Source organism: Scyliorhinus torazame, chromosome 16, assembly GCF_047496885.1.
Source record: "Scyliorhinus torazame isolate Kashiwa2021f chromosome 16, sScyTor2.1, whole genome shotgun sequence".
Lineage (NCBI taxonomy): Eukaryota > Metazoa > Chordata > Chondrichthyes > Carcharhiniformes > Scyliorhinidae > Scyliorhinus > Scyliorhinus torazame.
The window spans coordinates 157,484,641-157,501,454 of NC_092722.1; the positions used below are offsets into that span (position 1 = coordinate 157,484,641).

At 44.8% G+C, this 16,814-nt stretch overlaps 2 protein-coding genes across 5 annotated transcripts in view; one reads left to right on the forward strand and one right to left on the reverse strand.

The window, feature by feature from the left end:
* acadsb (acyl-CoA dehydrogenase short/branched chain) overlaps nucleotides 1–16,353 on the reverse strand; it is a 91,694-nt gene extending 75,341 nt beyond the window's left edge. The window contains exons 1-2 of one of the 3 annotated variants that reach the window (XM_072479280.1): nucleotides 16,060–16,353; nucleotides 5,913–6,034 (exon numbers count right to left, since the gene is read on the reverse strand). In XM_072479280.1, coding sequence (XP_072335381.1) covers nucleotides 5,913–5,931 — 19 coding nt within the window. In that variant the 5' untranslated portion in view covers nucleotides 5,932–6,034; nucleotides 16,060–16,353. Of the gene's footprint in view, nucleotides 1–5,912; nucleotides 6,035–16,059 lie in introns of those variants that run through there. The other 2 variants (XM_072479277.1, XM_072479278.1) reach the window with 2 other exon arrangements.
* Nucleotides 16,354–16,457: 104 nt separating this feature from the next.
* Nucleotides 16,458–16,814, forward strand: part of LOC140393163 (zinc finger protein Pegasus-like) — a 32,628-nt gene continuing 32,271 nt past the window's right edge. The window contains exon 1 of one of the 2 annotated variants that reach the window (XM_072479281.1): nucleotides 16,458–16,664. The gene's annotated coding sequence lies outside the window, so the exon portion shown is untranslated. The remainder of the gene's footprint in view (nucleotides 16,665–16,814) is intronic. The other variant, XM_072479282.1, reaches the window with a different exon arrangement.

Genomic DNA, 16,814 nt, shown 5'->3' on the forward strand with positions numbered 1-16,814 from the left:
TAAATGTGCTTTGATTTGAATCTTACTAATTGGTGTATTGAGTTATTGATCATTACTTGAACCTCGTGGCGGTATCATAAGGATACCTGGCGACTCGAGAACAAAGTTATAAAACAGAGCCAATTGAACCAACCAAAAGTTAGCAACAAGGTCTCAGTTGTTAAGCAACACCCACATGCTTATGCCGTTTATTTATTCTTCCCACTGTAGCCTCTCTAAGCACAGTTGGAACTTAACCAGTGCGGGAGAGGAGCCGGAGATTTAAAAGCAGGAGCCGGGGATTTAAAAGCGGGAGAGGAGCCGGAGATTTTAAAGGAGCCGGAGATTTAAAAGCGTGAGAGGAGCCGGAGATTTAAAAGCAGGAGCCGGGGATTTAAAAGCGGGAGAGGAGCCGGAGATTTTAAAGGAGAGGAGCCGGAGATTTAAAAGCGTGAGAGGAGCCGGAGATTTAAAAGCGTGAGAGGAGCCGGAGATTTAAAAGCACGGGAGAGGAGCCACCTCCTCTAACCTAAGGGGTTGAGTGAATATCAGGTAAGCTCTTTCTTTCTTTTTCTTGTTTTATCCGCAAGTTATCTAGAGGGGATGGCAGGGAAGGCAGTGCAATGTTCCTCCTGCAGAATGTTTGAGGTGAGGGACACTGTCGGTGTCCCTGCTGATTTCACCTGTGGGAAGTGCACCCATCTCCAGCTCCTCAAAAACCGCGTTAGGGAACTGGAGCTGGATGAACTTCGGATCATTCGGGAGGCAGAGGTGGTCATAGATAGAAGCTTCAGGGATGTAGTTACTCCGAAGAATAAAGATAGATAGGTGACAGTGAGAGGGGCTGGGAGGAAGCAGTCAGTACAGGGATCCCCTGTGGTCGTTCCCCTTAGTAACAAGTATACCGCTTTGGATACTGGCGGGGACGACGACTTACCAGGGGTAAGCCATGGGGTACAGGTCTCGGGCACAGAGTCTGTCCCTGTTGCTCAGAAGGAAAGGGGGGGGGGGGGGGGGAGGAGTAGAGCATTAGTCATTGGGGACTCCATAGTTAGGGGGACAGATAGGAGATTCTGTGGGAATGAGAGAGACTCGCGATTGGTGTGTTGCCTCCCAGGTACCAGGGTCCGTGATATCTTGAATCGTGTTTTCAGGATCCTTAAGGGGGAGAGGGAGCAGCCCCAAGTCATGGTCCACATAGGCACCAACAACATAGGTAGGAAAAGGGATGGGGACGTAAGGCAGGTATTCAGGGAGCTAGGATGGAATCTTAGAGATAGAACAGAGTTATTATCTCTGGGTTGTTACCCACGCCACGTGCTAGCGAGACGAGGAATAGGGAGAGAGAACAGTTGGACACGTGGCTACAGGGATGGTGCAGGAAGGAGGGATTCAAATACCTGGATAATTGGGGCTCATTCTGGGGTAGTTGGGACCTCTACAAACGGGATGGTCTACACCTGAACCAGAGGGGCACCAATATCCTGGGGTGGAAATTTGCTAATGCTCTTCGGGAGGGTTTAAACTAATTCAGCAGGGGGATGGGAACCTGAATTGTAGCTCCAGTGTACAGGAGGTTGAGAGTAGTGAGGTCATGAGTAAGGTTTCAAGGTCACAGTAGTGTACCGGCAGGCAGGAAGGTGGTTTGAAGTGTGTCTACTTCAACGCCAGGGGCATCCGGAATAAGGTGGGTGAACTTGCAGCATTGGTTGGTACCTGGGACTTCGATGTTGTGGCCATTTCGGAGACATGGATAGAGCAGGGCTCTAATGGTTGTTGCAGGTTCCAGGGATTAGATGTTTCAGTAAGCTCAGGGAAGGTGGTAAAAGAGGGGGAGGTGCTGCATCGTTAGTCAAGGACAGTATTACGGTGGCAGAAAGGACGTTTGATGAGGACTTGTCTACTGAGGTAGTATGGGCTGAGGTTAGAAACAGGAAAGGAGAGGTCACCCTGTTGGGAGTTTTCTATAGACTTCCGAAAAGTTCCAGAGATATAGAGGAAAGGATTGCAAAGATGATTCTGGATAGCAGTGAAACAGGGTAGTTGTTATGGGGGACTTTAACTTTCCAAATATTGACTGGAAACACTATAGGTTGAGTACTTTAAGATGGGTCAGTTTTTGTCCAATGTGTGCAGGATGGTTTCCTGACACAGTATTATGCCAACAAGAGGAGAGGCCACATTGGATTTGGTACTGGGTAATGAACCAGGCCAGGTGTTGGATTTGGTGGTAGGTGAGCACTTTGGGGACAGTGACCACAATTCGGTTACATTTACTTTAGCGATGGAAAGGGATAGGTATATGCCGCAGGGCAAGAGTTATAGCTGGGGGAAAGGCAATTATGATGCGATTAGGCAAGACTTAGGATGCACAGGATGGGGAAGGAAACTGCAGGGGATGGGCACAATTGAAATGTGGAGCTTGTTCAAGGGACAGCTACTGTGTGTCCTTGATAAGTATGTACCTGTCAGGCCGGGAGGAAGTGGTCGAGCGAGGTTTACTAAAGTAATTGAATCACTTGTCAAGAGGAAGAAGGAGGCTTATGTAAAGATGAGACGTGAAGGTTCAGTTCGGGCGCTTGAGAGTTACAAGTTAGCCAGGAAGGACCTAAAGAGAGAGCTAAGAAGAGCCAGGAGCGGACATGAGAAGTCCTTGGCAGGTAGGATCAAGTAAAACCCTAAAGCTTTCTATAGGTATGTCAGGAATAAAAGAATGACTTGGTCAAGGACAGTCGTGGGAAGTTGTGCATGGAGTCCGAGGAGATAGGAGAGATGCTAAACAAATATTTTTCGTCAGCATTCACACAGGAAAAAGACAATGTTGTCGAGGAGAATACTGAGATACAGGCTACTAGACTAGACGGGATTGAGGTTCATAAGGAGGAGGTGTTAGCAATTCTGGAAAGTGTGAAAATAGATAAATCCCCTGGGCCGGATGGGATTTATCCTAGGATTCTCTGGGAAGCTAGAGAGATTGCAGAGCCTTTGGCTTTGATCTTTATGTCGTCATTGTCTACAGGAATAGTGCCAGAAGACTAGAGGAGAGCAAATGTTGTCCCCTTGTTCAAGAAGGGGAGTAGAGACAACCCCAGTAACGATAGACCAGTGGGCCTTACTTCTGTTGTGGGCAAAGAGTTGGAAAGGATTATAAGAGATAGGATTTATAATCATCTAAAAAGGAATAATTTGATTCAGGATAGTCAACACTGTTTTGTGAAGGGTAGGTCGTGCCTCATAAACCTCATTGAGATCTTTGAGAAGGTGACCAAACAGGTGGACGAGGGTAAAACAGTGGATGTGGTGTATTTGGATTTCAGTAAAGCATTTGATAAGGTTCCCCATAGTAGGCTATTGCAGAAAATACGGTGGCATGGGATGGAGGGTGATTTAGCGGTTTGGATCAGAAATTGGCTAGCTGTAAGAAGACAGAGGGTGGTGGTTGATGGGAAATGTTCAGACTGGAGTTCAGTTACTAGTGGTGTACCACAAGGATCACAAGGCCACTGCTGTTTGTTATTTTTATAAATGACCTGGAGGAGGGCGTAGAAGGATGGGCGAGTAAATTTGCAGATGACACTAAAGTTGGCGGAGTGGTGGACAGTGCAGAAAGATATTGCAGGTTACAGAGGGACATAGATAAGCTGCAGAGCTGGGCTGAGAAGTGGCAAATGGAGTTTAATGCAGAAAGGTATGAGGTGATTCATTTTGGAAGGAGTAACAGGAATACAGAGTACTGGCTAATGGTAAGATTCTTGAAAGTGTGGATGAGCAGAGGGATCTAGGTGTCCATGTACATAGATTCCTGAAAGTTGCCACCCAGGTTGATAGGGTTGTTAAGAAGGCGTACGATGTGTTAGCTTTTATTGGTAGAGGGATTGAGTTTCGGAGCCATGAGGTCATGTTGCAGCTGTACAAAACTCTGGTGCGGCCGCATTTGGAGTATTGCGTGCAGTTCTGGTCGCCGCATTATAGGAAGGATGTGGAAGCATTGGAAAGGGTGCAGAGGAGATTTACCAGGATGTTGCCCGGTATGAAGGGAAGATCTTATGAGGAAAGGCTGAGGGACTTGAGGCTGTTTTCGTTAGAGAGAAGAAGGTTAAGAGGTGACTTAATTGAGGCATACAAGATGATCAGTGGATTAGATAGGGTGGACAGTGAGAGCCTTTTTCCTCGGATGGTGATGGCTAGCACGAGGGGACATAGCTTTAAATTGAGGGGAGATAGATATAGGACAGATGTCAGTGATAGGTTCTTTACTCAGAGAGTAGTTTAAATGCCCTGCCTGCAACAGTATGGACTCGCCAACATTAAGGGCATTTAAATAGTCATTGGATAAACATATGGATGATAATGGAAGGGTATAGTTGGGCTTCAGATTGGTTTCACATGTCGGCGCAACATCGAGGGCCGAAGGGCCTGTACTGCGCTGTAATGTTCTAACTCCCATACAATCAACTTTGTCCAGCATGAATCGAACTATAGATTTTACCCTTCTGGACACAGAAACATTAAATTAAACCCACTTCAAATTATACCTTATTTCAAATGTTTACCAATATAAACCTCTCAAAAACCTACCTTTGTTTTCCTATCACAACATTCCTCCACTTAGCCACCTGTTCCAAGTATCTTGGGCTGGATTTTCCGCTGGCAGAATGCTCAGTTTTGCCAGCAGCCCAGGGGTTTCCCAATGGCGTGGGGCTGCCCACCGGCTGGGTGAAACAGAAATGTAGCGCGGCAGGGCGGAGAATCCAGCCCCTTATCTTTTGCCATATTAGCATGCTTCATCCCTTAAAGCCACCATTAACACTCCCCTTTGTCTCATGTCGATGACACCTTTGTCAATCTCTCCTTTGCCCTGGCCTACTTACTCACTCTTCCAACTTCTTCCATCGGGCAGGATACAAAAGTTTGAGAACACACACTAATAAATTCGAAAAGTTTCTTCTCCGCTGTTACTAGACTCCTAAATGGCCCTCTTATGGACTTTTCTGATCTCTTCACTCATCTTCTCTACCGAGCAGTACTACATCTGATACCTGTATCTACGTAGTTACATTGTGCATTTTACATTTGCTCTATTATATATTTTATTTTCATGTCCAGAATGATCTGTCTGAGCTGCATGCAGAACAATACTTTTCATTGTACCTCAGTACACGTGACAATAAACAAATCCAATCCAATTTATCCCTGTTCTTCTATTCTGCCCACTTTCTTCGCCCACCTCTCTTTTTATATAATTCATTACATTTCTTTAGTTCTGTAGAAGGGTCATTTGGACGCAAAACATATTTTTAAAAAATATTTTGACTCAGGACATATTCCATTTTACAATGTACAAAACACTCATTCAACTGGCCACACTCTATGCGATGCTCCCAGTGTCTGTGTGGGTTTCCTCCAGGTGCTCCAGTTTCCTCTCTCAGTCCAAAGATGTGCAGGTTAGGTGGATTGGCCATGCTAAATTGCCCCTTAAGTGTCCAAAAGATTATGTGGGGTTATTGGGTTATGGGGTTAGGGTGGGGGTGTGGGACTGGATGGGGTACTCTTGCGGAGAGTCGGTGCAGACGCGATGGGCCGAATTTACAATTTCCATATAAAACCCACCATCCCATCCTGTGCGCCCCTTTCTTTTTTTGCAAATCCCCCCTACCCTTATTTGCTGACTACTACCAATTCTTGAAGGAGCTAAACAGCCTCCACCTCGAATAGAACCCCTCCTCCGACCCCACAATGGCGTACTTAATTTTCTCCAGATGCAGAAAATCCGACTGGTCTCCCACCCACGCCGTCGCCCGCCACCTTAACAAAATCTTTCTCTGGGCTCTCAGGGAGGCAAAGGCCAATACATCAGCCTTTCTCCCCATCTGTACTCCCGGCTCATCAGATACCCCAAATATCGCCACCCACGGGCCCAGCGCCACCCTTACCACTAAAATCTCTTGACATTATTTTGAAAAACGACTCCTAGAACTTTCCTAATTTTGGAAAGGATCTGAACGTGTGTGGGATTCGCTGGCTCCTTTGAACGCTGCTCACATATAGCCTCTACCTGCAGAAAAAAAAACACGTGTGTTTTGGTCAAATGCGCTCTTATGCATTACTTTAAATTGGATCAGGCTTGCACATGAGGAGGTAGACTTTATCCTATGCAAGGGCCCAACTCCACACCGTCCCCTTCAAATGAACCGCCCACCTCTTCCTCCCACTTCTTTATCTCCTCCAGTGAGGCCCTCTCCCTCGATTGCCCATCAATACCCGAAATCCTCCCCTCCCCTATCTCATCCTCAGACACTATCTTGTCCATCAATGAGGTGGGTGGCAACCGAGGTAAAATAGCCAGCTCCTTCCGCACAATGTTTCCTAACCTGCAAACACCTGAACCCATTTCCCCCCGGGAGCTGAATCTTTTCCACCATTTCCTCCAACCCCACAAATTTACCGTCCACAAACAAATCTCTAAACCTCTCTGCCCCCCCTTCAGTTCCCAGACCCTGTACGTCAAGTCCAACTCCACCAAGATAAATCGGTAGTTCCTACATATTGGCACCTACATCACCTCTCGTTTAAAATATTGCCGAAAGCTGGTTCTAGACTCTTAATGAGGTTACCACCACTGGGCTCTTAGAGTACCTGGTTGGTGAGAATGGAAGAGGAGCTGTCACCAATGCCCTCAAACAAAGACCCTGTACAGAAAGCTGCCTCCTTATACCCCCACACCGACCCTTCCTCTACGATCCATTTCCAAACCTTCGATATTTGACACCCAGTAGTAGTTCATCAAATTCGGCAATACCAACCCTCGTCACCGCCTGGCCCTCTGCAAAATGTTCTCCTAACCCGAGATGCTTTTACCTGCCCAAACAAAGGCCGAAATCAGCTTATTAATCGTTTCAAAGAAGGATTTAGGTAAAAAGGATTGGAGACTCTGGAAAATAAATCAGAATCTTGGGAGGACAGTCATTTTCACCGTTTAAACCTGCCCTGCTAACAATAGTGGCAGAGCATCCCACGTCTTCAAATCCCCTTTCATTCCTTCTACCAGAATGGCCAAATTCAACTTATGCAACAATATCCAGTCATGAGCCACCTGTATTCCCAAATACCTAGCCAGCCGTAAAGGCAATTTCTCCAGACCTCCTCCCTGTCCCTGAGTTTGCACTTTCTCTCTGGGTCTGTGTGGAAACACCTCAATTTTCCCCAGGTTGAGTTTATAACCAGAGAAGGAGCCAAACTTACTCAACAATTCCATAATCCTTCCCACACCAGAGAGGGGGTCAGTTACATACAACAGCAAGTTGTCCATGTACAGGGCCACTCGGTACTCCATACCTCCCCTCTCTATACCCTCCAACTCCATCGATGACCTCAGTGCGATAGACAGCAGTTCAATTGCCAACGCAAAATGTAACGGGGAAAGCGGCCACCCCTGCTTGTTCCCCTACACAATCGAAAGCACCCCGAGCTCACTGCGTTAGTATGAATGCTCACAGTAGGGACCGTATAGAGCAGTCTGATCCATGAAGCGAACCTGGTTCCAAACCAAATCCATCCCAGTATCAAGAGATACCCCCCTTCTGCACAATCAATGGCTTTCTCCACATCCATGGAGATTCTTACTTCCAGCTCTGAAGGGGGTGACACCACCACATTCAATGGTCTCCTTATATTGCCCAACAATTGGTGACCCTTCACAAACCCTGTCTGATCCTCAGCTACTATCCCCGGTACATAATTAAAGCACCTCCGCCATAATCAGCCAATGAGAATCCAAATCCAGGATCGCCGCTAGCATCCTCTTAATAAACTCCATATCCTCCCAATTAGGTGTGCACACATTCATTAAAACCACAGGGGCCCCCCTTGAACCTCCCACTCACCATCATGTATCTTCCCCCCAAATCGCCCACGATGTTACCCACAAAAATGGCCACCCTCTTCACCACGATTCCACTAGTCTTCGGGTTGAATCCAGAATGGAACACCCACCCTTTCCTCAACCATGTTTGATCCCTAATCCTTAGGCAAATCTCCTGTAAGAAAACCACATCTGCCTTCAAGCTCTAAATGAAATGAAAATCGCTTGTCACAAGTAGGCTTCAAATGAAGTTACTGTGAAAAGCCCCTCGTCGAAATGGGTGAACACTCGAGATCTTTTAATCGACCCGTTCAATCCCCTCATGTTCTATGTGACCAGTCTGGTCGGGGACCTCACGCACCTCACACACACACCCTGATCAGCCATACCCTAATCTTAAGGGAATCCCACATGGTCTCCCTCACCCAGATTTCAGGCCCTGCCAAGATGGCTACTGCCACCTCCCTCCATCCAAAAAGATTACTACACAATTAATGCAACCCCTCCTCATAAGAAAATCTCTCCATATCCGGGATCAACCTAGTGAACCTTCTCCGGACTGCCTCCAATGCCAGTATATTTGTCCTCAGATAAGGGGACTGTACAGTATCCCAGGTGTGGTCTAATTAGTGCCTTGTATAGCTTTCGCATAACTTTCCTATTTTTATATTCCATTCCCTTTGAAATAAAGGGAATCTTTTGCCCTCCCAATTACCTGAACGTGCATGCTAGCGTTTTGAGATTTATTCACGAGAACGCCCAAACTCCTCTGTGCTACTACAGTTTTCTGCAATATTTTTCAATTTAAATATTCAGCTCCTTTATTCTTCCTATGAAGTGCATCATTTCACATTTTCCTACATTATATGCCATCTACCAAGTTTTTGTCCACTCATCCAAACTGTCAATATCCCTCTGTAGATTGTTAGGTGGACTCCCACCTATTTCTGTGTGATCTGCAAACTTGCCAATAGTGCATTCACCACCCTCGTCAATGTCTTTAATATATATTGTCAATAATCTTGATCCCAGCACTTATCCCTGTGGCACTTCACTAATTACAGGTTGTCATCCTGAAAATGCTTCTCTCATCCCAACACTCTGTCTTCTATCAGTTCATCAATCCTCTACCCATTCTAATATTTTAACCCCAACACGAGCGGCTTGTATCTTATTAAGTAGCCTTTTGTGTGATAACTTGTCAAACGCTTTTTGGAAATCTAAGTATATTACATTTACTAGTTCCCCTTCATCTACCCTGCTCATTATCACCTCAAAGAATTCTAATAGATTTGTCAGGTATGATGTCCCCTTCATGAAATCATGCTAACTCTGCTTGATTATATTATGCATTTCTAAATGCTCTGCTATTACATCCTATACCAGATTTTGGAAAGGTGCAGAAGTCACAGGGTAGTAGTCATGGGTGACTTTAACTTCACAAATATTGAGTGGAAACTCTTGAGATCAAATAGTTTGGATGGGGTGGTGTTTGTGCAGTGTGTCCAGGAAGCTTTTCTAACACAGCATGTAGATTGTCCGACCAGAGGAGGGGCAATATTGGATTTAGTACTTGGTAATGAACCAGGGCAAGTGATAGATTTGTTAGTGGGGGAGCATTTTGGAGATAGTGACCACAATTCTGTGACTTTCACTGTAGTAATGGAGAGGGATAGGTGCGTGCAACAGGGCAAGGTTTACAATTGGGGGAAGGGTAAATACGATGTTGTCAGACAAGAATTGAAGTGCATAAGTTGGGAACATAGGCTGTCAGGGAAGGACACAAGTGAAATGTGGAACTTGTTCAAGGAACAGGTACTACGTGTCCTTGATATGTATGTCCCGGTCAGGCAGGGAAGAGATGGTCGAGTGAGGGAACCATGGTTGACAAGAGAGGTTGAATGTCTTGTTAAGAGAAAAAAGGAGACTTATGTAAGGCTGAGGAAACAAGGTTCAGACAGGGCATTGGAGGGATACAAGATAGCCAGGACGGTACTGAAGAAAGGGATTAGGAGAGCTAAGAGAGGGCATGAACAATCTTTGGCGGGTAGGATCAAGGAAAACCCCAAGGCCTTTTACACATATGTGAGAAATATGAGAATGACTCGAGCGAGGGTAGGTCCGATCAAGGACAGTAGCGGGAGATTGTGTATTGAGTCTGAAGAGATAGGAGAGGTCTTGAACAAGTACTTTTCTTCTGTATTTACAAATGAGAGGGGCGATATTGTTGGAGAGGACAGTGTGAAACAGATTGGTAAGCTCGAGGAAATACTTTTTAGGAAGGAAGATGTGTTGCGCATTTTGAAAAACTTGAGGATAGACAAGTCCCCCGGGCCTGACGGGATATATCCAAGGATTCTATGGGAAGCAAGAGATGAAATTGCAGAGCCGTTGGCAATGATCTTTTCGTCCTCACTGTCAACAGGGGTGGTACCAGGGGATTGGAGAGTGGCAAATGTCGTGCCCCTGTTCAAAAAAAGGGACTAGGGATAACCCTGGGAATTACAGGCCAGTTAGTCTTACTTCAGTGGTAGGCAAAGTAATGGAAATGGTACTGAAGGATAGGATTTCTGAGCATCTGGAAAGACACTGCTTGATTAGGGATAGTCAGCATGGATTTGTGAGGGGTAGGTCTTGCCTTACAAGTCTCATTGAATTCTTTGAGGAGGTGACCAAGCATGTGGATGAAGGTAAAGCAGTGGATGTAGTGTACATGGATTTTAGTAAGGCATTTGATAAGGTTCCCCATGGTAGGCTTCTGCAGAAAGTAAGGAGGCATGGGATAGTGGGAAATTTGGCCAGTTGGATAACGAACTGGCTAACCGATAGAAGTCAGAGAGTGGTGGTGGATGGCAAATATTCAGCCTGGATCCCAGTTACCAGTTGCATACCGCAGGGATCAGTTCTGGGTCCTCTGCTGTTTGTGATTTCATTAATGACTTGGATGAGGGAGTTGAAGGGTGGGTCAGTAAATTTGCAGACGATACGAAGATTGGTGGAGTTGTGGATAGTAAGGAGGGCTGTTGTCGGCTGCAAAGAGACATAGATAGGATGCAGAGCTGGGCTGAGAAGTGGCAGATGGAGTTTAACCCTAAAAAGTGGGAGGTTGTCCATTTTGGAAGGACAAATATGAATGTGGAATGCAGGGTTAACGGTAGAGTTCTTGGCAATGTGGAGGAGCAGAGAGATCTTGGGGTCTATGTTCATACATCTTTGAAAGTTGCCACTCAAGTGGATAGAGCTGTGAAGAAGGCCTATGATGTGCTCACGTTCATTAACAGAGGGATTGAATTTAAGAGCCGTGAGGTGTTGATGCAGCTGTACAAAACTTTGGTAAGGCCACATTTGGAGTACTGTGTACAGTTCTGGTCGCCTCATTTTAGGAAGGATGTGGAAGCTTTGGAAAAGGTGCAAAGAAGATTTACCAGGATGTTGCCTGGAATGGAGAGTAGGTCTTACGAGGAAAGGTTGAGGGTGCTAGGCCTTTTCTCATTAGAACGGAGAAGGATGAGGGGCGACTTGATAGAGGTTTATAAGATGATCAGGGGAATAGATAGAGTAGACAGTCAGAGACTTTTTCCCCAGGTGGAACAAACCATTACAAAGGGCCATAAATTTAAGGTGAAAGGTGGAAGATATAGGAGGGATATCAGAGGTAGGTTCTTTACCCAGAGAGTAGTGGGGGCATGGAATGCACTGCCTGTGGAAGTAGTTGAGACGGAAACATTAGGGACCTTCAAGCAGCTATTGGATAGGTACATGGATTACGGTAAAATTATATAGTATAGATTTATTTGTTCTTAAGGGCAGCACGGTAGCATTGTGGATAGCACAATTGCTTCACAGCTCCAGGGTCTCAGGTTCGATTCCAGCTTGGGTCACTGTCTGTGCGGAGTCTGCACGTCCTCCCAGTGTCTGCGTGGGTTTCCTCCGGGTGCTCCGGTTTCCTCCCACAGTCCAAAGATGTGCAGGTTAGGTGGATTGGCCAATGATAAATTGCCCTTAATGTCCAAATTGCCCTTGGTGTTGGGTGGAGGTGTTGAGTTTGGGTAGGGTGCTCTTTCCAAGAGCCGGTGCAGACTCAAAGGGCCGAATGGCCTCCTTCTGCACTGTAAATTCAATGATAATCTATGATTAATCTGGGACAAAGGTTCGGCACAACATCGTGGGCCGAAGGGCCTGTTCTGTGCTGTATTTTCTATGTTCTATGTTATACAATGAACTGGTAACGTTTTCCCAATGACAGAAGTTAAGCTAACTGGCCTATAGTTACTTGTTTTTTGTCTCCCTCAAGTTTTCCAATCCACTGGGACTTTTCCAGAATTTAAGGATTCTTCAAAGATTACTACCAGTGTATTCACTATCTATGTCGCTACTTCCTTTAATACCTTAGGATGTAACCCATGAGGTCCAGGGATCTTATTGACCTTTAGTCCCATTGGTTTCACTAGTGATTGTTATTGGATTTATTTCCTCCTCCCCTTCTGCCCCTTCATTGTTTATTTTTGGCATGTTATTTGTGTCTTCCATCATGATGACTGACACAAAGTATTTGTTTAACTTACCTGCCATTTCCTGTTTCCTCATTATTATTTCCCCAGTCTCATTCATTTAAACAGTTGCTTTACAGCTCCAGGGTCCCAGGTTTGATTCCCGGCTTGGGTCACTGTCTGTGCAGAGTCTGCACGTACCCCCTGTGTCGACATGGGTTGCCTCCGGGTGCTCAGGTTTCCTCCCACAGTCCAAAGATGTGCAGCTTAGGTGGATTGGCCATGATAAGTTGCTCTTAGTGTCCAAAAAGATTTGATGGGGTTACTGGGTTATGGAGTTACGAGGATAGGGTGGAGGTGTGGGCTGAAGTGGGGTGCTCTTTCCAAGGGCCGGTGCAGACTCGATGGGCTGAATGGCCTCCTTCTGCACTGTAAATTCTATGATTCCTCATTATTATTTCCCCAGTCTCATTCTCCAAGAGGCCTATGTACACTATGATGATTCCGGACCAGACCCCAATAGTGGCTAAGATAAAAAACAGAAATCCCAATATTTTATTTTAATTTTGTACGGCTGTGAGGAAAGAATACCTTGCTCCAGGTATTTCACACCAAAATAGCTTCATCACAAAAAAGAGCTTACAATTTACCCTGTAAACAATGCTAATTGATACAGTGGCACAATAACCATCAACTGTTATTTTTATTCCCACTCAATCAACAAAACCATCTCAGATCCCAATTCACTTTTAAAAAGTTAGCTTGCTGTACATAGATGTATTAAATACTCCACTTTGAGAAAGAGAGATCTTTTGAGACTGCTTTAAAGAAAGAGACCTGAACCCCTGTCAGAATAATAAAGAATCTCTGGCAGTATTTCTTCAGAAATCCTTCTCAGCTTGCCTTCCAGCCACAAACTAAACTAAACCTCAACACCTGACTGCTTCAAACCATTAACTGCATCATTTTACCAAACTTAACACAATGCCCCAAATTAACTAATCCTCAGGGAACCCTCTAAACATAAACAAAAATCAATTAGCCATCAATTACAATGCTTCAATTGCACCTCTGGCTCCCAAAAACCCAACTGTCTTGCAACCAAGATTTTTAAAAACACTACTGCAGCAGTCATACACGTACTAACCCTTACTGCACCGAATACATATAATACAATATATCTGAAATTCCTACATTCATCACATCACTTTGGCCTCTCTTCTTTTGTTTACATATTTAAAGAAACTATTGCTGACTGTTTTTATTTTACTTATTAGTTTACCCTCATTGTTTATCATTGCACCTTTATTTTTTTTTTGTCATCTTTTATTTTATTTTTTTTAAAAAAACCTTTCCCAATCCTCTTGCTTACTACTAATCTTTGCCACATTTTATGTTTTTTCTTTCAGTTTAATACTATCCTTCACTTCCTTGGTTAACTCGGCAGCAGGGTAGCATAGTGGTTAACAATATGGCTTCACAGCGCCAGGGTCCCAGGTTCGATTCCCAGCTTGGGTCACGTCTGTGCATAGTCTGCAAGTTCTCCCCGTGTCTGCGTGGATTTCCTCCGGGTGCTCCAGTTTCCTCCCACAAGTCTCGAAAGACATGCTATTACGCAAATTGGACATTCCGAATTCTCCTTCTGTTTACCGAACAGGCGCCAGAATGTGGCAACTAGGGGCTTTTCATAGTAACTTCATTGCAGTGTTAATGTAAGCCTACTTGTGACAATAAAGATTATTATAAACTATGGTTGATTTATCTACTTCCTAGAATCCTTCTTCCTCACTGGGATATATTTTTATTGTGAGCCATGAACTATTTTCAGCAACATCTGTCATTGCTGATCAACCGTCTTTCCTGCTAAACTCCTTTCCCAGTCCACTCTGCCCTCGTTCCTTTATAATTATCCTTATTTAAGTGTCGCACAGTTGTTTCTGACCCAAGTTTCTCGCACTCAAATTTAATGTCAAATTCTTTTTTATTTATTTATTTTCTTAAATTATAAATTTAGAGTACCCAATTCACTTTTTTTAAATTAAGGGGCAATTTAGCGTGGCCAATCCACCTACCCTGCACATCTTTGGGTTGTGGGGGCGAAACCCATGTAAACATGGGGAGAATGTGCAAACTCCACACAGTGACCCAGAGCTGGGATCGAACCAGGGACCTCAGCGCCATGAGGCAGCACTGCGCCACTGTGCTGCACTTTAAAATTTTATGTTAAATTCTAACATGTTATGGTCACCGCTTTCTACAGGATCTTATACTCTCCAGATTGTTTAGAAAACCTGCCTGTTCAAATCCAAAAGTCTTTGCCTTGGTTGGATCCAGAATATATTGTTTGAGGAAACTCCCGAATACACGATGAATTCTGCCTTCATGGCTACCTCCACCAATTTGATTTTCCCAACCTACACGGGGAGTAAAGTCACCCATAATTAAGGTACTGCCTTTCTTACGTGGCTTTATCATCTCCTGATTTATTTTCTGTCCTTCAGTAAAGTCACCCATAATTAAGGTTCTGCCTTTTTTTAATGTGGCTTTATCATCTCCTGGTTTATTTTCTGTCCTACAGTAAAGTCACCCATAATTAAGGTACGTGGCTTTAATAACTCCTGTTTGGAGTGTCTTCTTCCTCTGGTGATTTCTTCCCTCCACCCGTATGGATTCTACAGCTTTCGATCCAAGATCATTTCTTGCTATTGAATCCAAGATTATTCTATCTTGTACTAACAAAGCTACCACACCATCCTTTCCTTTCTTCGTATGAAAAGTCAGATACCCTGAATATTTAGTTCAGTTCTGACCTCCTTGCAACCACATCTCTGGAATAGCTATTAGATCAGACCCATTAACCTCAATTTTTGCATTTAATTCATTTACTTTATGCCAATGTTACATGTATTTAATGTAAAAAAAAACATTAAGTTTGCCTTATTATCATTTTTGCCTTTTCTGATCCTATTTGTGAGAGTTTGTACACTCTGTCCCTTTCGGTCACACTTGAGTATCTAATACGGTCATATCCTTTTGCTTTGTAAGCCACCATACCCCCTCAGAACTTGAACTTCCTCCAGACATCTCCTTAATCTCTCTAATTTGCTTCATCCTCAAAAAAGTCTCCTTGAAATTTACCCTTTTAACCAAGCTTTTGGTTATCTACCCTTGTGAGCGGGTGTCAAATTTGGTTATCTACCCTTGTGAGCGGGTGTCAAATTTGGTTATCTACCCTTGTGGGCGGGTGTCAAATTTCATTTGGCAGTGCTCTGGTTAAGCACCTTAAGAATATTTGACCGTGTTATTGATCATAGAGCTTTTACAGGGCAGGAGGCGCTTGGCAGATCCTATCCGCACCAGCCACCTATCTACTCTAATCCCACTTTCCAGACTTGGGCCATGGCCTTGTGTGCATTTCAAGTGCTCATCTAAATACTTCTTAAATGTTGAGGGTTCTGGCCTCTACCACCCTTTCAGGTAGCGAGTTCCAGATTCCCACCACCGTCTGGGCGAAAAAGTTTTTCCTCACATCTCCTATAAACCTCTTGCCATTTACTTTAAAACCATGTCCCCTTCGATAAGGGTAACAGTTCCTTCCTATCCACCCTATCTATGCCCCTCATAAATATTCATTTATTTATGTAAAACGTCTACTATGCAGCTAAACAAACGATTATTATCCGTTTACCTAACGACACCAAATCGCTGAATGGCAAACCCTCGACTCACCCTAGGAAGCAATAACGATGTCGCCATTTCGTCCTTTGTAATAGTCGACAGACCACTAGAGTATCTTGAACAAATTAGTATGCATGCAGCTCCTGTTTAAAGGGGGAGGTGATATTGGAGATCACATGGAACATCGCCACCATATGAATTTTAAAAACCGGATACTACTTCGATATTTTTTTCCAAAATACCGCGTATGTTAAATATACAAACTAAAAATTAGTTCCGCAAGGCAAAACAAAACGTTGCAGTGGGAAGCAGCAGCTGTTAGGTTATTGTAGCTGGGCTGGCTCTGCTCCGCGTCAGGCCGGGCCTGGTGACCGGGGAAGAGGCGAGACGCAGCCCCGCCCGCTGATGTCACTTCCAGCTGGCTGCCCGTGGATGTGTCCCGGCTCAACTGTGACATCGTCGCCGGCCTTTTGTTCCCTTCGTCTTCGGGGACTGCAGCTAAAAGGGAAAGCGGCCGGAGAATATTCCTCGGACAGTCATCAAAAGCGAGTGGGCCCCACCCTGCCCCCCCGCCTCTCTCTTCCTCCCCCAGCGGTTGGCCCCGCTATGTTTTGCTGTTTAGAAGCCGTTGTCGAGTGAATGGAATTAAGCTGAAGGTATGGAGGAGGGAGACTCTTTCTTTCTTCTCTCCGTTCCCACCCCTGGCCTGATCCCGCTTTAACAATTCAACAGCTCCCGGGTGGGCCGTTTGAAAAATAACCGAAAGGGCTCGAGCCGCCTCTGCCATCGGCCGAAAGCATAACTTG